The 23,249-nt window shown below is 30.5% G+C and overlaps 1 protein-coding gene across 3 annotated transcripts in view; it reads right to left on the bottom strand.

The window, feature by feature from the left end:
* Positions 1–23,249, bottom strand: part of LOC127277798 (protein groucho-like) — a 167,666-nt gene that overhangs the window by 93,157 nt on the left and 51,260 nt on the right. For all 3 annotated transcript variants that reach the window (XM_051299178.1, XM_051299180.1, XM_051299179.1), the window contains exons 2-3: positions 7,737–7,834; positions 1,097–1,160 (exon numbers count right to left, since the gene is read on the bottom strand). In XM_051299178.1, coding sequence (XP_051155135.1) covers positions 1,097–1,160; positions 7,737–7,834 — 162 coding nt within the window. The remainder of the gene's footprint in view (positions 1–1,096; positions 1,161–7,736; positions 7,835–23,249) is intronic.

Raw genomic sequence — 23,249 nt, 5'->3', positions numbered from 1 at the left:
AGGTATTAAAATAAGCTCCAACGCTTATTATTTTAATCCAATTTTGCTTATTTTAATACCAAAATGGATTAAAATAAGCAAAATTGGATTAAAATAATAAGCATTGCAGCTTAGTTTAATGCCTTTTAATTTTTTGTGATATGGTCGTTTTTATAGAAATTCGCACTAATTTTAAAAAATTAGTCCACTGTATTGGATCCTCCATTTTGGATTTTGAAAATCTGACTTCAAATTCGTAATCAGCGTCTCTAAAAACCCCTGTAGACCAAGATTAAAGTAAATTTGTCAATATTTATAAAAATTAGTCTGAGACATAAAATCCGTTATGTTTTTTGAGGTTAGGAAAATATCCTAACTTGATGGAACAAAACGTGCTTCAAATTTGTGTTTAGTAACCCCAAAAACAAAATACAACCTTGTTCGGTCAAAGAAACATTCATTTTTTTTTATGTTCCTGGATGATTAAAGTACTTTTTTCTAGCATCGAAAATTAAAAAAAAAAGTAACTCCGAAGGCAAAATTTTAATGAAAACACATGTGAAGCAAAAAACAATGAAGATATGTATGGACTATAAACACTATTACTTTTCTTATATATATATACATATACACATATTATATGTATATAACAGTAGTCGCATAATATATAAGTAACATCATGTATAGCATGCAATAATATCCACAACAACCTGTTTATATGTCGTGTTTCTGCACTTTAATTATGCAACTAGAACTTTCATCCAAGTTTGCTATAATTGCGCGCACCTCTAAAAGTAATTGGCTCTTCAGTTTCATCGACTTAGAAAAGTTATTTCATACTAAAGGTATTAAACTTTCACACCAAATGTCTATTTCAAGTGCACAACTTTTTTTTTTCTTTTCTTTTCTCTCTAATGTATGCGTCGCAGTCTTTTATCGAGAATTATCTTACTATAGACAAAACTGTCAACTTTCAAAAGAATTATTATCTCTACACACAAAATAAATTAAATCATTTTGCAATGAAAGAATAACTAAAAAATGGTTGTTTATCAACTTGAAATATACACATTTTGATTTGTAAGTAAAAATATTATAATAAGATTTTAACACTCACCATAACATAGTGGCGTTGTAGATCCGTTTTTTCTTGAACAAGCTTTTCAAGCTCCAATTTTAAACTGAAAAACAAAAAAAATTTTTGGTTAATAAAATATAAGAGTTGATTCTTATTTTTAAAATATAGAATTCTTGTCTTTTTTTGATATAGTAACTAGAAAAATTCTAACACTCTTTTATTCTTGTTCTCTTTGAAAGAAACCTTATATACATATTCTTTGAGTAAATCAAAAATTGAAAGTAGTTGATATTCATAAAAAGAAATTTAACTACATATCTGAATGGCATTATTCTTCGGTTGCGAACTTCATTCAGAATGAATTTAAATAAATTAAATGAAACAAAAGGCAGTCTTCAGGTTGTGTTTCTGTACAATATATACATGCCATAAAAACATTGTCCCTTTCAGTGAAACGTCATAATAAACTCACGTATGAGGTTAAAATTTAAAATACGATTAGGAAGTGTTAAAAATTTTTAAAATATTGTACTACATGGAAAAATTAGTTGTACAAAAATCTGGAACTTTTGTTTGGTTGCTATACAACAAATCTGTATTAAATTCCTTAGTAGTACTAACAATATATTCGTTGGTATAGCAATACAAATTTGTTGTTTTTCTGCGTATTGTGATGCATAAAGTTTGGCAAATAATTTTGAAATCGAAACGTCGATGCTTGAAAATAGCCTTGGAATGAATGCTACATCAAGTTTTATATATTTCTGAATTTGATTCTTCATTATGTTCTAAAAATCATGTTCTATCCAAAGTACTGCTGCAATTGATAGTTCAGCAAATTCTGTAGGTAACTCTTTGAATAAATGCTACACCAAGTACTGGAAGTAGAACTGCAATTAATGATGCATTACATTCTTGAAGTAGCGGCCCTAAAACTAATGATGCGTATCTGGAATTGTTACATTAAGTACTTGAAGCAATTCTAGAGCTATAGTAATACCTAATGTCCAACAAGTAATTCTAAAACAGATGCTACATCAAGTTCTGAAAGCTATACAATTGATGTTACATCAAATCATATAAGGAGTCCTACAAATTATACTACATCAGGAAGTGGTTCTGAATTTGATACTTCATGTTCGATAAATGTATGTAGTCCTACAATTGTTGCTACATCAAATTTTGGAATTGATGCTTTACCAACTTCTTGAAGCGGCCTTGGAAGTAATGGTATACCTATATGCTGTTCAGGAAGTAGTTCTGATACTGACTATCAAATCCTGAAAAGAATTTGCTTCTAATTTCTAACAGTAATAGTCCTACAATTAACAAGTTCATCAAATTTTGACTAATTGTAAGACTTATGGTAATTCAAGTCTTAAATGCAGTAGTGGAATTGGTGCTTCCTTAAATTCTTGAAGTCGCTCCAAAACTGTGAAATTCTAAAATTATAGTCCTGGAATTAGGTTCTGACAGTAGTCCTCTAATTAATACTTCAAATTCTTTAACTAAAACTTATGGTAATCCAAGTCCTCTAGATGCAGTAGTGGAATTATAGTGCTTCCTTAAATTCTAGAAGTAGCTCTAAAACTGATACTGTAAGTTCTAAAACTATAGTCCTGGAATTAATCTTCTAGATTCCAACAGTAGTTCTACAATTCCTTCATCAAATTCTTTAAGTAATTCTAAAACTTATAGTAATACATAATTTCTGCATGTAGTAGTGAAATTACTTCTGTAAATTCTTCAAAAAGCTCTAAAACCGATGCTGTATCAAGTTTTAAAATTATATAGTTCTTGCTTCATTCATTTCCGGACACTATAGTCCTACAATTAATACCTCATCAAATTCTTCAACTAAACCTCATGGTAATCCAAGTAGCAGAATTGGCACTTCTTCAAATTTTTCAAGTATCTCTAAAACCGATGCTATGTCAAGTTCTAAAAGTACAGTTTAAGAATTAATGCTTCATTAAGTTTTGAAACTAATGCTACAATTAACAATTTATGCCCTATACATTCATGATTCATCAAATTTTGAAACTAATCCTAAAAGTTATATCAAATTGTAAATATTCTGAAATTGATGCTTCAAATCAAAATTTTCTAGTTTCTATAATACCGTAAAATATTATTAAGCTCGATTTCCTTCAATCACCTTATTATCACATAGTAAAGGAAGATAAAAATCACTTTATGATAAATAATTTTGAAATCAGTGTTCATCCAACTGATGATTGCTTGTTATGCGCGTAAACTGTATAATGTTATTAACCTCTCCGTAACGAACTATATCTCACCGCGAACGACACTTAAAATTGAGAGAGAGAGAACACAGCGAAAGGGTACATGGTAGAGCCATTAAAACGCACAATCAGTGCAGCCGTGTCAGACATTGATAATGACCGATAATGATTGCCACTATTCACCAGTGTATGGTATATATATATATTTGTATATACTCGCGCATGCTCTTGTGTATACGACAATGAATATTATTATTACTCTCGCTTTTGTGAGCACTCACATATTGTATATATGTTCATGTGCGGATTGGTGATCGCGTGTCATCATTCCGACTATATATATATACACATATAGTTTGCGTGTTACGCCCAACTCACTACGTGTCTGTATTTTAATTTAAAAATAAGTTTCTTCCAACTTTGCTTAATAATCATAGGACACGACACTCATTTACAATTTGTTCACGTTACTTAAACACGAATCATGTAAAATTTCATCGCTGTCTTTCTCTTTCTATCACTTTCCTTCCCTCTTTCACAAAAAAAACTGACATCTTTCTATTAAAACACTCAAGGTAAAAGTTTATTTGATCTAACTAAACAAGTTTAATTAATCTACTTTGATACAATAAAACTGTTTTTTCAAATTTTTTTCTCCAGCGTTTTTAAGGAAGGCCTAGAAACAAAAGTTTTTAGCCTTCAAAAACTTAAAATATTATATCCATTGGAAGAGCAGATACTAATACAGTAGTAAAATAAAAATTTTTAGCCTAAAAAATGATTTCGTTGATTCTAAAATTTTTTCAAAATCGTCATAATTAAGAATTTCGTTCCTGGACCAACAAATGAATGTTTCTTCTCTTAACTGATAATTTCTCTTTATATATATATATATATATATGTTGTGTTGGCGATACAGTTTACATTATATGTTGAATGTACATGTAAATAAGTTTCAAGCTTCCGTGCAACTCACAATCCATTAAAACTTGACTTAACCTCCGTCCTTGCGTATATACACTTGTGTTGATATCAGCCAGTTAGAGAACGTATCTACCTAACGTATGCGCACATGTTTATGTATATGTATGCACATTGTACACAGCCCGAGGCTGGCGACACGAAACAGTAATTTAAGTTTCCGTCGTTGTACAGCACGTGACTTCTCGAATTAACACATTAAGGACCTTCTCATAAATTAACACGCCGAGAAAGTCCCATGTCCATTTCAACGATGACTTCTGTCTCACCTGTATTTATAAATACATTTCGATTGTCCCCCTTTTTTTTTTTCTTTTAATTCAAATTTTTCACACAAAAAAAAAAAAATAATTGTTTTTTAACTAAATCATTTTGTTTCTATTATTTTTTAAATTACTTTAACAAAAAATATTATTTTTTTCTATTTTTAGGGTTTTTGTGGCCTAGGGCCGAAAGCCTTATAGTTTTGCTTTGGCGTCCGTCTGTCGTAATACTTTATTGAGGCGCCACAGGCCCCAAAGCCTCCACCGTACACTCGTACGGTTGCCATGGTAACAGTTACCATAGCAACTTCCATGGCAAACGTTTCCATGACAGTCGTTACCATAGTAACCGTTTCTATGACAATCGTTACCATAGCAACCGTTACTATGGCAACCGTTGCAATGGTGCCTAAAATTCTGAAAATTTGTTTACTACATTTTTAACATAAAATTTGATTATAAACTATTGCTTTCTGTATTGTAAAAAACAAATAATTTATTGAATGTTTAACATACTTTTTTATTTTTCACTACTGCTGTAGTAATTTTTTAAAAAAAATTTATAAACCAAAAAAATTATTTCATATTCATTTGAACGTTCAGAATTTTATAGGCACATTTGCAAAAATATTATACATACATATCAGCAAGTCACTTTCTTGGAATTTAAAAAAAAAATTAATGGACTTTTTTTTTATTCGCATGTATTCTTTAAATATTTGATAAGTTTATAATCAAAATCGATGAACTAAGTGACTTATTATCATATAGAATCACCCACTTAAAAGTATATATATATATATGAAAGAAAACTCAGAAGTTGTTAAAAACTGTAAAGTTATGAACAGTTGCGCTTGTATTATTATAAAACATATGCTTGACCGCAAAAAGGTTTCTAAGTCAGTTAGGTCCGCGTTATCATACACTATAAGATACAATAAGTATTTCTTTTCCATTTACAACAAGACTTAGGTTTCATCGATGCATAAAATAATTTTTTTTTTCTTTTGAAATTATTAAACTGTTATGTATATATTAAAATACAAATATATAATTATTTGTGACGTTTAACGAAAAAAAAGACTAGAAAATTTTTAGGTTATGTTTGTGATATTTAGATTAAAAATACACAGAGGTTTAAACTCTTAATACAAACCATTGATGTTTGTGACTTCATTAGATCGAAAATTATCAACAGAAGCTGATTTTGATTTTCTATAATTGTATCGTGATTTTCAAAAAGGGCTCAACTCGGAAAACCGTAAGAGTTATTTTCGCTGTCGTTTGTTATGCGAAAATGCCATTTATGTTTTTTCGAATTGAGCTCTTTTCGAAATTCACGATTCAATTAAAAATGAATTTTTAAAGTAAAAACTATCACTAAACATAACCTACAAATTTGTTGCCTTTAAAGTCCCTTTTCTCGTGGAATGTCACATATAATATTTACATTATTGTAAATTATATGAAAACAAAAAAAAATTTGATATTCTAAAATATCTTTTTTGAAATGATTAATAGTGAAAAATTTAATTTCTATTATACAAAGCATTTTATAATCTCGATGGGTGTGAATATATTTACTCGAATCAGACAAAATAATCTTCTGCAACTGACAAGTTAACTCAATATACCGATATTTACCATTCTACCATGAAAGAAAATTTATTGTCTCGTTAAAGATATTGTGAAGAAAAGGTATTAACCTACTTAAGATAATTAAAATACAAAGGTCAACACTTCATATCTATTTTCTCACTTGCAACATTTATGTAACGAGTAAATAAATGATAACTCGATTTTATGGATTTTGTTTTACTGGTGTTTCAGTTATTTATAAAAAGTAAAAAAAAAAAAAAAAAAAAAGAGCGCAGTGTTCCCATTCCAATTTTATACATAAATGCGCTTCTCGTGTTTTATAAACGTATACATATAAGAAAATGCAGTTATCGTGGAATTCTACCCGTCACTTATTATATACCTGAAGCAATAATGTTTTTATGAGTATAGCTTCGCGTTTTACAATATGCGCTCACCTATATGCATCTATACTTTTAGCAGAGGCATTAGGATATCTATTAAGCAATGACAGCAAAATGTTAAAATGTATATATACTATGGTCATTCATGTGTAAATCGTCCAAAATAATCACGTATCCGCAACATACACGCGTATATGTATAGGTGAATAATGTATTATTCATTTTTGTCAATAAGAATTTATAATTCATTAAATTAAACACATTGTTTATATGGTTTCAACATAGGCATTTTTTATACTAGAAGGGCTTCACCCCCATAAATCTTGAATTTTTGAGGTTATGTTCGTATTTTAGTTCTGAGCATAAAGTAGTATAAGCACGGTGGGCTTGGATTAAGTTCAACCCAAAAGTCTTTGCACATCACCGTTTTCTTTTGGAATTACTTCGGGGATGTCTTCTGATTATTTTAAGACAAAAATGAAAATAATCGGTGGAGGGAAACTGAAATTATCTTGATTTTTCATTTTTTTTTATAGGTTATTCTATGTAATTTCTTTAAAAAAAGGTTTCCTTCAATTTTTTTTCTACAAAAGTTGTATTTCGGATTCAGTAAAGAATCTCTATGATAGTTAATGAATTTAAAAAATTTGAACTATTAAATTTGTTAATAAATAATGGAAGAACATGGTTTTTCATTCGTTTTTTGAAATTAACTCGTCTTGTAATTAATTTACACCAAAATTTTTCAAAGATAATTTGAAGTACATAAGATTATCTGTAAAACTGAAAAAAGAAGACTGTTCTACCTATTACCGTTCCTTAGATATGACACGTTGAAGTTGCTATTCAATGAAAAATTTAAACTTGGGAGCTCATTATTCGATGAAGGTTATTTTTACTGATTTTAACTTCTTGAAATAAGAACTTAAAATCTTACCTTGAATTTAAAATGGGCTAACATAACCTCAAAATTAGATCAACTTCTATAGATTTGGTCGCTGGATTTGAGGTTAAAAACGGCTGACATAACCTCAAAAAATTGTGACGGTCATATAGACTTGCAGCTATATTCACGTCTTTAAACAAAAGTGCTAATATATAAATTAGCGGCTATATTCACGTCATTAAATTTTTTCTAAATCAGCGGCGGCGAAATTTTTTTTCTAATATCATTTATTCACAAATAATAGAAAAAAAAATTACTCACTTGTGATATTGGGTTTGAAGAAAATTGAATTCTTGCTTTATTTGATCACAGGACTCAGTTACTGAAAATTTAAACGGTTGTCCATGCTGTGGAGGGACCTGTAACACAAAAGAATGAAATTTCATTAGTAAATGTTTATAATAATATTTAAAAAAACAGACAGTAGAATAATAATGTCTTTGCCTCATCAAAAATTGACTACTGGCGAAGTACTGGTACCAGTACCGCGCCAGTAGTCAATTTTTAATGAGGTAATATTCTTCTGTAAGCATGTAATATTTTATGCCTACTTATATTAATTAATTATTATTAATTAGTAGTAAATATAAAATAAAAAAATAATTATTGATTTTGTTAGTCGCTTGTATAAATTGAAATAAAACAGAATGATTCCAGTTATGCGCGACACAAATATTTATACATGTGTGTAATCTGGGATATTTTTTTTTTTTTTTTTGGGGCGATGTACACTCGTTTTCTGAAAGTGGCTATATAAGCAAAAAGGTACGAAACGATCGCTTGCACGCAACATATGTGTGTAAAGGCGAAAACCATGAAACTGAAGTCATAAAATTCCCCTGTGAAGTAATAGGTCATTTCCTTCATTCCAAAATGTTTCGCGTGACGACGACTGGGCCAACAGCAATTTCTAATTTACTTCTTTCATTAATATTTATTGCCAAAAATCACCTTCATGTGCGGCTACAAAAACCATCGTTAAAAATTTTAATTTTATATATTGACCCCCCCCCCCTCCTTGTGCATCACCCTTTTTTCATTTTGATTTTTGTTTGATTAATCCAATTCTAATCATATTTTTTCTACTCAATAATACATTAAGTACCAATTATATATATATATATATATAGCACAGTATTCAACCGAATAATCTTTTTTTAAATGAATATAAAATAACAAATTATTATTTATAGCACAGTATTCAACCGAATAATTTTTTTTTAACTGAATATAAAATAAACAATATTATTATTTAAAAACAAACTTGTTTTTTTTAATGTTTCCTCAATTTTGAGGTTATGTTCGCTTTTTAGTATTATTACCTTTTTGAGGTTATGTTTGCCTTTTGGTTTTGTATTTTTGCCTCTCTATCTTCTTTGAGTTTTGAGGTTATATTTTGTTTTCTTGCTCTTAAAACCTACTTTTTTAAATTTTATTATTTTTGCCCATTGCCTGAATTTTAAGATTATATTCGCCCCTTGGTTTTGTTATTTGATAATTTAAGAATTCTTTCTTATTTTAAGAGTATAGCGCCAAGAAGATATTTTTTCAGTACATATAAATATCTTAAATAACTTTACAACTAATAAAAGCGGAACACAAACTTTTCGTTTACAAACGTCTAAAAAGTAAGGAGACTAATTGTTTTATTTAAGGCGCAAAAGTTTGTAAAACAGTATGTTCATTTACCGGTCAGTGTTCTTGGATTCTAAGTATATATATACATGTGTATCGTCACACACCCACGCGGTCTATTTTCAAGTCTTGAAATTGGCAAGCGTTCGCCGCCAGTGTAAATAATCGTCGGATCTCGCGGCTTGGGAAGTTTATACTCTAGGCTCGTGTGATTTAGGACGTTGGCAATATTTAGTACGTTCGCCGCATAAATAACGGAAATCGTGCAACGAGACTCGAATTCCTATCTGCGATCACCGGGGTAAAACGGGTAAAAGCCCTCTCCCTCTTTCTCTCTTGCTTTCGTATCAGAGTTGCCAACTGGGTTTATATATACGTAAACTTCGCGTCGCAAAACAAAGGAAGCACGTTTGATCGTGGTTGTGTGTTATTATAACTGCAATAAAAAAAAAAAAAACCAACAAATGTAGCAAAAAAATATATTCGCTTCAATAATTTAAACTCTTGTGAAATGTCAAAAATCACTTTTAATTGCTATTGCATCGAAAAAAATATTTTAAATTTAATTATAATTATTTATTTTAAGACAAGACACTGAAGTTATCAACGTTGAATCGACGAAAAGTATTTTTTTTTTTTCCTAAGATTGAATAATTCCTCGCCTTAGTTGAGAATTTTTATAGTATTTAAGGATGTATTTGGGACCACAATAAAGAAGTTACAATTAAAAAAAACATGGTTCTCTTGGTCTTTAAACTAATTTGAAAACGAAAAATTCGTTCATTGATTCGTCGAATTAACATTGGTAACTACAGCGTCATATTTAGACTATATTTATTAATATTTACGTCAGAATGACGGAACACTATATTCATTTCAGAATATTTTTTATTCGGTCTCTGAACTTTATGAATATAATTTTAATTTGAACAAATAGAATTTTATCCAAGTTTTCAGTACATATATATTATGAAGGACAATTTATGAATATATATATTATTAGTTTATACATATATAGGCAAGTATATCTTATTCTAAAATCGATTTTTTAATATTGACATAGCAATATATATAAATTGTAAAATGAAATTTACTATATATTTACTGTTATGGAGAAAGAAAACTCAAGATAAATAAAATATAATTTTTCTTTCCTCATATACATTGACGTGTATAAATTTAACTAAGTAAATTAACATTTATATTTGTGTCTACATTTACAATTCCACGTATTTGTCATTTGACGTACATATATTAAGTAAATTTACATTTATTCTATTGTACAATTTTTTTTTTTGGGTCAAATACTGATAATATATAGTAGAGGCAGAACAAAAGAAAAAAGGTAAGGAAAATCTAGAGTAAAAAAGTAGGATCATAAAAAACTATATAGTTAATCATCCCCAGAGAAAGTGTTCCTTAAAGAAAGTTTTGGATTAAATTTCAATCAGTTTTAATAAGTATATTATTCCAAGAATTTCCGTTTGTTTCTGAGAAACAATCAGTTTCCATCAACATCTAAATGTCAAAAGGATTAAAATTAAATTTTGGAATGAAACGAATTAATTCGGAATGATCAGGGGATAATTTTTTGTTAACCCTCAGGGTACTAACTGGGTTAGCGTATCGCAGGCCAAAATACAGTTGATCGAAAAGAGCTTAGGCTAATCCAGTTGATACTGAATGCAACTTTTTTATTAGTACTCTGATGGTTAAGTTACGTGGAAATTTAGATTCGGAAACAAATTTCGAAATGCCTTGGAAAATTTATCAAAACTGATTGTACGTCAATCCGAAACTTTTGTCAGGATACTTAAGTATACCTTGAAAAAAGAAGCGTTTGGAATTTCTGGTGATGGAGCCCAAGATTCTAGTGGCCTTATTAACGCAGTATATATAATATGATTAATAAACGAAAATTTGCAGATGAAATGAAACTACATTTTTTTATGTTAAAAAATAGATTGTTTTTTAAAGACCATACTCATAGAGCTACTCAATATCAGATAGTAAATCTTTATGATCCTGAATGCAAGAAATCAAATATTTAATAATATATTTTAAAAGTAAAATTATTTTTGTTGTGAATATTGGTATTTAATGCACATACGCAGGAATGAGGATAAGGTTCGTAACTGGATCGTCAAAGAATCAAAATGGTTATTCGCGTTCACAGTTTATGGTTGAGGTTCCGTTCCTTTTTTCCAGTGAATGATCAGAAGCAGGCTGACTGGCAGGAAGTTGGAAGCCAGGCACTTAAGAGGTTGAGCATGAAACTGTGGCAGTAGACATTACGATGTTCTTTAAAAGGAGAACAGTTGCCAAGAGAACACAAGAGAGAGAAAGAGAGAGAGGGAAAAAAAGAGTGAGAGCCAAGTTTATGCCAAGATAGTCGGACGAGTCGACCGAACTGGAACATCGTCGTCGTCAGGGGCGTTCAAGCGGACCGTAAAAGTCGCATTATGACCGGTAGCGATGTTACCTGCTTGCCTGCCTACTTGCCGGTAATAATGTTACGAGCGTATTATCGATCGTTTTGCACGTCGTGCTTGGCAAAGCAGACACGACAACGTTCTCGGGAGTCTCATAAAAGCCGGATAGATGTATATATACGAACGTATGTAGAAACAGTGAATACCTGTGTCGTCGCTTAGCGACGTAATGCTATAACGCCTGGGTCTTGTTGAAAGTGCATTGCCATCGTTTCTGTATGATACATCTTCCTCGCACCTAGACAAATTCGTAAACTCTATTCTATCTCGAGAATCGTTTTCTGATCACTCTCTCTCTCCTTTATTTTTTCTTTTTCTTTCTTATTTATCTTTCTTCCTTCTCTCTATATTTCAACAGATTTATCACAATTGTTCTGATTTTCGAACTGAAGCCGGCAATAGTTTCTAAACAACGGTAATATGTTGAGGTAGGTCAGGTTTTTTCAGTGTAACCAGTTTTTTTTGTCATTACAAAAAGAGATGACACTATTAGTTACTTAATTATTTTTAGTTTTGTTTTTCTTTAAAATAAAAAGAATTTTTTTATTTACACAATCGAAATTAATTTTTTATTATAATATTATATTATATCCGTCTGTTTTCATCGCTAAAGTACACTAAGTAGCATGCGCATACTCAAACCGCCCACAAAAAACAAATACTGAAACCGTTAACATCTTAAAATCAAAATGCCTGAAAACTAGCGTTATTTTTATCTTAAAACTAGATTAGGTCAATTTTAGGACTTAAAATCATATACTCGAGGCTGAAATTCAGTAAAAATGGTTCTTATGTTATTGGTTTTAGTCAAAAGTGAACTGAAAGTAAGTATTATTTTTTAGTGTGCGGATAAAAAATGTGCCTCGTAGATGGCGTCACGTTCTACGTCGCTTCATTTAGCCTTAAAACAAAAATGAATTAACTCACACGGAAAAAAATTTCTTATAGCGAAAACACTGCAAATTTCCTACGTAATTCCGTCAGAATTCCATCGGAGTTCCAAAGAATTTCCGACGGAATTCTGACGGAATTAGGACTCTAAAAATTTTGAAAAAAAATTAATCGTAATTCCGTCGGAATCCCATCGGAAAATCTTTGGAATTCCGACGGAATTACGTTGGAAGTTCCGGCGGAATTCTGATAGAACCTCCAGAGGGCACTTTCCGGGGAATCTTTCCAAGTGGGAAACTCGAAATGAAACAAATAATAATTTTAATAAACAATGTAAAAGAAAACATTAATAAATTCTCACGTACATATTTAAAAATTCATATTTAAAGTAAAAAAAAAATGAGTTCACCTTTTTCTCTCTAAAATTACAATAAAAATTATGCAATATTGAACCTATAATGAGAAGTTGGAACTCAATTTCGATTGAATGGACTGAGGAGAACTGTTATACTGTTGATTCGTTTGTCGCGTTTCCTCCTTTAGAATAGTAGTGCCTTGGGCAAAATTGAACACGTGTAAATGCATTGGTTACCGCTTGGCTGAGCGTATTACACGCGAGTCAAAATGTATGTTAGAGAGAGTGAGAGAAGGGTAGAGGGATGGAAGATATTGCGAAGGGTATATAAGCAGATCGAAAAACAACGTCGAGTAAGAGAGAGAGAGAGTGTGTGTGTGTCTGTGGAGGATTGGCAACCCTGCTGATCGGCAAAATCGCTGATCCCATTTGTTCGTGCAAAGCCGCTCACGGCAATCCAATTTATTTATTGGCTTTTGCTGTGGCGTAGTCGTTCTCACACGTATATACATATAGAATTGTTGCGCTCGACGCGAGCATTTGTATACATATTTCCATTGAAAAGAGGGGTTTTCAACTGCCAATGAAATATAGGGCGTGCACACAGCCCTAAAGGCACAAAAAAAACGCACTTTTTCAATTCAATTTCAATTTGTATCTTGTACATTTTTTTTTCTTTTCTCAAAGGAAAAATTTTTTTTTTCTTCTTTTATCAAAAGAAACATTTTTTTTCTCGAAAGAAATTTTTTTTATTCCTTTTTTTTTGTTTTCTTTCTTTTAAAAAAAAGGTTATTTTTATTTACACAATCGAAATTAATTTTTTCTTAAAAAACATATTTTCAGTATAAATGTATAAAAAGGTTATTTTTATTTACACAATCGAAATTAATTTTTTTATTATAAAAAATATATTTTTTTAGTATAAATGTACGATGCATATTATCGGGAAAATAATATTATATATATATATACTATAGTAGGGAGAGAACTAGTTAAAAGGAAGCGCGGTGAATTTTCGCGCGACCAATTTTCCATCAAAAAGTGATGCGGCGTGAGCGAATCATTGTCTGACGAATAATAATGAGCGATCCGAGTTCTCATCCCCCTTTTCCGTCAATCAGCGTCCTTTACCATGTTGCTGATTTAATTATCCGATAACCCGATACTGGCCCCTCCTCGCATCATACTCTCCCTTCTATATATGGTTATACCCTTCCCCCTATTTTTTTTATCACGATAGCAATAATGCGGTCATCCCTGCATCCTGCGGATTGTGTGAATGCCACATATTCAAGGTAATATGACCGTGCGAGAGGGGAATGCTAAATGGCTCATTTGTAATCACTGCGTTCCATTGTTTGCACAAGGTAATTTATTTTCATAATTAATTTTTCTCTACTTTTTTTTCGCAGTAGCGAGAACGTTACAATTTTTTATAAATACACATATATTCTTTTTGTTCACTAATTTTTTTTTTTTTTTTTAATACATTAACGTTCACAAGTATATTTTTTAAAAAATTTCTACTTTTAGTAAAGAAAATATTTTTCGAATTCTTTTAGAAAATTATATTTCTACTTTTAAATATTTTGTTCTATTTCAGTAGAAAAAATATTTTATTTTCTATTGTTTTAGATAAAAAAAAAAAATTTCTATTTGAACTTCCTCTATATATTGGCAATTCATTAAACTCTTAAAATAAAGGAACTAAAATTTATTCAGTCTTTATGATCGAATGAAACGACTTTATAACCCAATGAAAAAGAGCTATAATAGTGGATCGTAACTTTCTAAAAATGTAAAATACCTAGTTAGAAGTATATACTGTTTACAGCTATTACTCAGAGATTTATTGCTTTTAGTTTACTAAAAAGAAGAAAAAAAATATACAAAAAAATTATTTTTATACATCTATATAGGAGTCTTTATTGCCTTATAACTACTTTTAAAGGTAAAACAAAAAAATTATACTTGCTAATATAATTTTTTTTTGAAATTTCTTTTAATTTTAAAATTGGACAATTATTTTTTGAGTTTGGATAAATTGCTGATTACGAATCGGAAATTAGATTCTGGAAATTCAAAATGTCCGATTCAAAATGGCGGACAAAAGTTAAAAAATTCATTCAATTCGTCTGTAATCTTTTACTAGGGGGTTTTTGGGGTCCAAAAGTAAATTCTAGATAGTGAAATTATGTTAAATGAAACCTAATAAATTAATTTTAGAACTTACTCTTGCATTTCTAGAGTAGAATGATTTTTAATTTCCCTATATTTTCTATAATTTATAAGAATTTATAAAAATGAAAGTAGTTGTTTTTTTCTGGAAATTCTTTTTCCTTTTATGATGATATAAAGTTTGCGTGTAGAATTAACTTATGTGTACTTGGGTTATATGTTCTCTCTCTCTCTCTCGTGAAACTTTGACTAACACACAACAGTGTGTGACGTTATTTCACGAAAGCGATCGTATCACCTTAATTGCTCATCGGGTTAAACTGCCACGCTGCGAGAGTTATCGCAAAATCTACGAGTGGCCGAGAGGGCCGCAGGGTGTCAGGTGCTTTCAAACCTGCGTGCTGAAATGACGATATGCGTCTGAGTATATATGTATATAGTATGAATACAAGAACAAAAGACTTGTTCATATAATATACTTGCATGCAATATTGCAGCACGTAATATATGCCAAGCTGTGTGTGAGTACTTCCTTCGACATGCTGTCACTGATATTCTCATTTAATGAAAAGGCAGTAAATTTATTTTACAACGCGCGCGAGCGAGAGAATTTCCATTAAATTCGATAGCATGTTTCTATATATATATATATATATATATTATATTTAGTTATTATAATTTAATATTTTAATAAATTAATTTAATTACATACTCTTTTTTTACATGTTTCATTTTATTATACATTTTTTCTTTGAATAAAACAAAATAGCGACAATTAATTATTTTTTTTGATATTTCAATTAGTATCGGGATTAATTTTGAATATGTAATGTGAACGTGATCTTCGATTCAAAAGGTAATATGGAATATATATATATATATATATATATTCTGTGACAGAGAGAACGAGAATAGGTAATTGTGAGCGATTCGATCGGATTACTATGGTTTCCGTATTCTGCAGAACCATGTATAGGGGATTGTCGATGAGGGGGGGGGAGGGAAAAGCCACGTACATTTTGAGAGAGTGGATTGGAGCCATGCAAAAGCTCTCTATCCCTCCCCAACTTCCATTGCCGATTATTATGTCATGCATTATTTATGCCATTCCTGTTCCAATAGAATGTAGGGTTACGAATCAAAATGCATTGCTTATGCAAATATCAGTTCTATACTGCGCCCGCAACCAACGACGAGACGTACGAATCAAGTCAGTATACTGATGGGAACAATCATAATCGTCAAATATATATATATATATAAGATACATAAATGACATGTTTACTGACATATGGTTCATTTTAACATATTTTTTTTTTATTGTCCCATTATTTCTCCATTCAGAAAAAAAGTAGAGGAAACGCAAACTTGATTATACAATTAATTAGAATTTTGTACCTTTCTGATTATTGTAGAAAAAATGGAATAAAATAAAGATAAATTTAAAAATCAACCGCACATTATTATTCACCCTATACTCGCATGGTAGAACAATAATTTAATACACCTGACATTAATTGCAGAAATAAAATAAAATAATGTCTTGTATTAAATATAGAAATTCTTTAGAAAAATATTTAATTTTTGAAGAAAAAAAAAGAAGATTAAATTAATTTATAAGAGAGAGAGGGAATTAGAAAGCCAGAAGGTGAATTAAAAAGCGGCAAGAGATCTGGGGAAATGATTTGAGGTTAAAATATATATATAGAGAAGGGACATTATTGTCGTGGCATACGATGAGCGAGTGAGGGAAACAGAAGGCCAGACACGCGAAGAAGCAAGCAAGCTAGTAAGCAAGTAGAGGCAGGCGTAATTAGGAAGCCCGGGGGTCGAGAAGTAAATGGACGTGCACCGTTGACTATAGTAATCGAGTCGCTTTATCGCTCTACCCTTCGTCGGTAATTGAGCACGCCCCAAAAAGCCACTCCTGTCGATAATATCCGTTGCGAAACGCGACGAGATCGTAAAGTTTCACAAAGAATTTCAGGGGAAAAATGCTCAGCTCTTTCGCTGAGCCAGCACAAACAGTTACCACCACCACCACCACCCCTCACCAAAACGATTGACATCAGCTTTTGCGCACCGCACACGAGAGCTATTATTCCTAGTGGAACGAAATGGACTTTTCCACAAAGTACCTTCTGGTGAAAACCTATTTCACAAAAAACTATTTTACCAAAGAAATATCCCATTCAGAGAAACATTATTCGTTTTCTCATTCGTGGTACATTTTTTTTATCGCGTGCGCGCGCTAAGTACAAATAATTATTATTGTTTTTCACTGTTAGGATTTTTTTTTTTAAAGGCTTGAAAATTATTAAAATTCTATACCTAAATTTTGAGGTTATGTTCGTTTCTTGGTTACGGAAATTTACTATAGGCGTTACGTATCATTATACTAGTTGCGGAGACCTAGGACCTTGAATTTTGAGGTTATGTTCGTTATTTACCTATTTCTACATAGAGACCGTTTTCACCAGTGTGGATAAATTTAATCTTCCAAGAGGCTAAAGGCAGCAGATATACTCTGCGCCTGCGTAAAAGACAAACATTCTGCGCAGGCGCAGAGTATATCTGCTGCCCTTAGCCTCTTGGAAGATTAAATTTATCTACGCGGTGAAAACAGTCTCTATGTAGAAATAGGTAAATAACGAACATAACCTCAAAATTCAAGGTCCTAGGTCTCCAGCATGAAGTAGTAACGACTTCTGATTACAATAAAAATAAAGAATATTAAGACAGTAAAAATTAGGAATGTGCGAAAATAGAACAAATTAGGAATTAAATTCAGAAAATTTTCACATTGGAATGTACAGAAAAGGAAAATAAAAATTTAGTTTTTTATAATTTTAACACGATGTGATTGTCAATAATTTAATGGCGTCCCATAGATTTAATAATTTTTTTTAACAATTTTACTGCAGAAACAAATATCTAATACTTACAGTAGGTTTCAGTAGATAAAGAAGAGTGTTTCTGTACCATCGAAAATCGTTATTCAATTGTTTAAACATTAAAAATATTATAATTCTCAATAAATTTCAAGATTAAGTGAATTGTTCAAGTTTGATGCGATAATTTTTTAAAAGAAAATAAGTGTTAATAGTTTATATGGTAAAATAATTACGTATATTTTATATTGATAATATTTCAAATTAAATTTGTGTTCAGTAACTTATGTTTGATTTTATTTTAAATAATTTATGTAATATATAAAGTCCTGATGGCATTTTCAAGTCCAATAATGAAAAACAGTGAATTTACTGTTTTTTTTGAATTTCAATAATTTTCCTCCAAATCCGAAGCATAAATTAGATAAACTAAAGCCTTGAAAAAATTTTATGATAACTTCTAAATACCCTCGGTATTAGAGGGTTAAAGTACCTATTAAATAGTATAGGTAAACAAAGAAGAAAAAAAAGTTGATTACGGAGTTTTTTTTGAAAGGAATATAAAAAATGCAGTATCGGTTCGTGAAACAATAACCAGAAGCCAGCTTGCCACTGGTAAAGTGGCAAACAAGAACCACGTGACTGCTTATACGACTATACGTGCGGGCGCACATATACGTATATATGCTAATTCTGAGCGATCGAAAAACGAAGAAAGGGAGCCCAGCAAAGTTGACTCGTGATATTTATCTGTCGTGGCGTGTATAGACAAATATATACATATATACATGTATGCACGTACATATGTACATATATATATATATACCGGCGACCACTTTATCCCGCGTGTACATCGGCCATTCACCGCATCGCGACTCGTGTGTGTAGTATATATGTATATAGGGGCTGCGTTTAACAACGAAACGATCGAAATGTCCCACTGCTCAGAAGGGTCTCTCTCTCTCTCTCTCTCTAAGACTGGCCGGGCGACGAAAAAAATAAGTGGACTCGAGCAGATAACGTGCACGTAAGCACGAAAGCTCCCATCGAGATAATCCCTCGTTACACTGTGCAATTTCGAAAATTAATTGCCGCGATATGCAAAGTTTTCACGTATTCGGTTAGTATAAAGTGAGCAAAACATAAAAGTATTAGCCATCTCTTTTATCAAAAAAAGTATTTTTACTGCACATATATATATTTTTATTCTCTCCTCTTTTTTTACTCATGTTTCGCGTGTCTAATACGAGAAATAAACTAAAAAACTAAATATATATAGAAAAATTGACAAAAAAAAAAAAATTCCAGTAGGGTGGTTTCTGTCAAGTGGATGAAGAATTTAATTAAAACTTTTCACATTCTACTTCCTAAAAACGTGCCAAGATTTTTTTTTCTCTCTCTCTCTCTCTCTCTCTCTCTCTCTCACTCTCTCGAGAAATTACTTCTCGACTTCCGACAATTTTCTCTCTAAATTCCACGTCTCTTTCTCGAAAGACCCCTTTTTTAATTTTAAAATTTGCTCTCTTTCTTGTAGTCGCATTACGCTGCGGGAACAAAACGGCGTGCACGGCGACGACGACGTCGACGGCGGCGGCGGAAAAGTTTTACGAGCATTTCCCCCTCGATTTAGGAGAGGTTTCTTTTAGAGTGCTAAACCGAGGACCAAAGTTAAGGGGATTAAACAAATCCTTCGAATCCTTCTCTGACATAATTCACCTTGCTCAAACTTTCTGAAAGTTGCATTTTGATGAAACTCGAGCACGTTTTAATGTAAACTAGTGTCACCAGATAATTAAAGGATTTATATCTATCTCTCTTTCTCTCTCCCACACACACATTTACACAGCAAGTTTTCTCTTTATAAACTAATCTTGAAACACGACTTTGTTTAAGATTTAAGAGATCAAAAACTCTTCTGCAAGTGAAATTTTCTTTATATATATATATATCAGGGATGTGTCCGGAAACGGAACTAAAATCAATTTTAATTTTGTTCCGTTCCGTGCCAGAGGCATGAAACTGAATTACTTAAGAAATTTGTTTTGTGTCCCGGCACGAAACAAAAATAAGAGGCAATTTTATTTTGTGCCGAGGAACGGAACAAAAATACGAGGTAATTATATTTCGTGCCGAGGTACGAATCCAAAATAAGTGGTAATTATAATTTGTGCCAAGGAACAAAACAAAAATAAGAGGTTACTATATTTTGTGCTGTGGAAAGAAACAAAAATAAGTAGAAATTTTATTTCGTTCCAAGCTCAAAAACAGAAATATATAGTAATACATTTACGTGTCCTGACACGTTACTAATTAGACTCGGATTTTGTTTTGATTCTAAACCCTCTATTCAACATGATACAAACATTTAAATCTCATAAATTCCGAGAAATGAATATTTATCTAATTCTATAGTTTATTTCATTATTAAGATTAAATAAAAATACTCTATAAATTTTAATATATGAATATTAACATCATAAATGAATATTGTACCCTTTCAGATATATGTATATTTTTTTACTCAACAAAGTTTATAAATCATTGTACCCGTAAGGGTTTTTGGGGTCGCTAATTAAGAAACCAATATCAGTTTTTTAAAAATTCAAAATGGCGTATCCAATATGGCAGACGAATTTTAAAAAAAAATTATCGGATTTACATGAAACTTATTACTTAGGGGTTTTTTGGGTCGCTGATTACGAATCTGATATCCGTTTTTAAAAATTCATAATGGCGAATCCAATATGGCAGACGATTTTTTAAAAAAATTATTGTATTTACATGAAACTCGTTACTCAGGGGTTATTTGGGTTACTGATTACAAATCCGATATCAGTTTTCAAAATTCAAAATGGCGGATTCAATATGCCGAATAATTTTGCAAAATGTCCTAGCCGTAGCCGGATATCTCTACGATGTCCTCAGGATATCTATGGATATCCTAATTACCGGATATCCCTAGATCGTTCGTAGGATTTCTTGAATATCCGAATGCTGTTAGGGAATATTAATTGAGTAAAAACTCAAAGAATATTTTATGATTACATGTTTTCATGATAGCACCCGGTTATGATACACCCTGTATATATTCAGTCTATATTTATTTTATTTTAATTAAATTTCTCAGAAATCTTATTTAACATTTAATAGACAGTCAACTTGTTGATAAACAATTTTTATTGTATGCGACTTATTTATTTTATTTATTTACTATACATATATACACTGCCGCTCAATAATATTTACCCACCTTACAGCATATTAGGGCTTTACAAAAAGTTTTGTATCTTTAATTCTAAAAAAGATGTAACCTTCCTCAAATATTCATCTTAAAGCTTATATCTTTGACTTTAACGATACAAAAAAGAAAATAAAAAAAATGCATTGTTTAATTGTTTAAAATAACAAAAAAAATTTTCATTTTTTTTTTTAAATTTCAAATTGATCTTGGTTATGAAGAAATGATCAGAATTTAATTCTCGATACGGCATTTGAAAGCTTATTTTATCACCTTTTAAACGCTTTTTTGAAAATTTGTGTACGATGATTTTTGAAAAAGATATGACCATTTACTCGACCATTTATTTAAAAAAATGGCCCATTTTTTTCAATTGTTTCTAACTTATGAACAATTAAGTTTTGAAAAAATTTGTTTAAAGAAAAAATGTTCCTTATTATGTGTAGAACTAGGAAAAAATATTTAAAATTTTTTAAAAATAATTTTGTTTTTCTCCCATTTTGATCTTATATATTTTTACGACAAATACATGAGGTCAAAATGAGAAAAACAAAATTATTTAAAAAAAATTTTTAATATTTTTTTCCTAATTCTGCATATAATAAGGAACATTTTTTCTCTAACCAATTTTTTTCGAAAGTTAATTGTTCATAAGTTATCAACAATTGAAAATTTTTTTCAATGACTGATAACTCGAAAAAAATGGATTTTTTAAATTTTTGATAAGAGAAGAAAAGTTTCAGTTTTTCTTTTACTTTTCAATAATGTTAACAAAAATTTTTTAACAATTTTACAATTTTTTTTAATTTTTAAAAATGCGCAAAATGCTGCGCGCGGTGTTTAAACGTTTACTTAAACCAATAAAACTTATCGGCCCACTCTAAATTTTTTTTTTCAAAATTTTCTTAGTATTTCCAGGTATGTTTAAAAAAAATTAAAAAAATATCATAGCCAAATTAAAAAAAACTTTATTTGTTTAAAAAAAATTGTTATTTTTTTAATAAAAACTGAAACTTTTCTTCTCTTAAAAAAATTGAAAAAATCCATTTTTTTCGAGTTATCAGTCATTGAAAATAGGTCTACATTGAAGAAACTGAAATTTCGAAAATTTTTCAAAAAGTAAAAGAAAATATAAAAAGTAACGGTAACGCGTTACTCTTTTAAAAAAGTAACTGTTCCCATAGCACATTACTGTTTAGAAAATGTAACGCGATAATTTTTAGAAACATTATCGGTAACGATTACGCGTTACTGTTTAAAAAAAGAATGTTAACGAATTATTTTTTAAAAAATGTATTGGTCACGATTAGCGATACTTTTTACAAAAAGTAACGGTAACGCGTCACTTTTTAAAAATAGTTACAGTAAAGATTGTATGTTACTGCATAGAAAAAATAACGGTAACGCGTTACTCGTTAAAAAAAGTAACTGTTCCCACAGCACATTACTGTTTAGAAAAAGTAATCCTATTGATAACGAGGGGGGCCGGGGGTTATAAAAAGAATAAAATATTGTTGACTTATTTTATGGAGAGCCCCTTATTAATAATACCACCCTTTATATGATACATTTTATTGTAGTCGAGTAATTGATTTTATCAATTTTATTAAAAAGTATTACGCTTGTAACTCATAAAGCTGTGGTTTGATTTTTTTATAATAAGAGACTAAGTACATATTATTTAGAATAAAAACATTTTCTTGTCTCTTTTCATTTCTAATGTTGGACATATAACGAATTTGAGAGATAATATCCTTGAGTGCAAGGACACTTAATGTAAACAGGCCCGACAATCTGTTCTCATTTATTGTTGTTTACGTATTTGGAACGGAATAATATTCCTAAATAATTAATTTTATTCTGTACTTATAGCACGAAAATAAATACCTGTAAATTTTTGTTTTGTACCTTGGCACGGAATTAAATATACAACTATTTTCGTTCCATGCCTTGGCACAGAACTAAATATATAACCATTTTTGTTTCGTGCCTCGGCACGAAACTAAATATGTAACTACTTTCGTTCCATGCCTTGGCACGGAACTAAATATTCAACCATTTTCGTTTCGTGCCACGGCACAGAACTGAATATAC

Source organism: Leptopilina boulardi, unplaced genomic scaffold, assembly GCF_019393585.1.
Source record: "Leptopilina boulardi isolate dan_hultmark-lab unplaced genomic scaffold, ZJU_Lbou_2.1 LbouV2_179, whole genome shotgun sequence".
Classification (NCBI taxonomy): domain Eukaryota; kingdom Metazoa; phylum Arthropoda; class Insecta; order Hymenoptera; family Figitidae; genus Leptopilina; species Leptopilina boulardi.
Note: the sequence above shows the minus strand (reverse complement) of the source record. Positions and strands in the feature narration are given on the sequence as shown.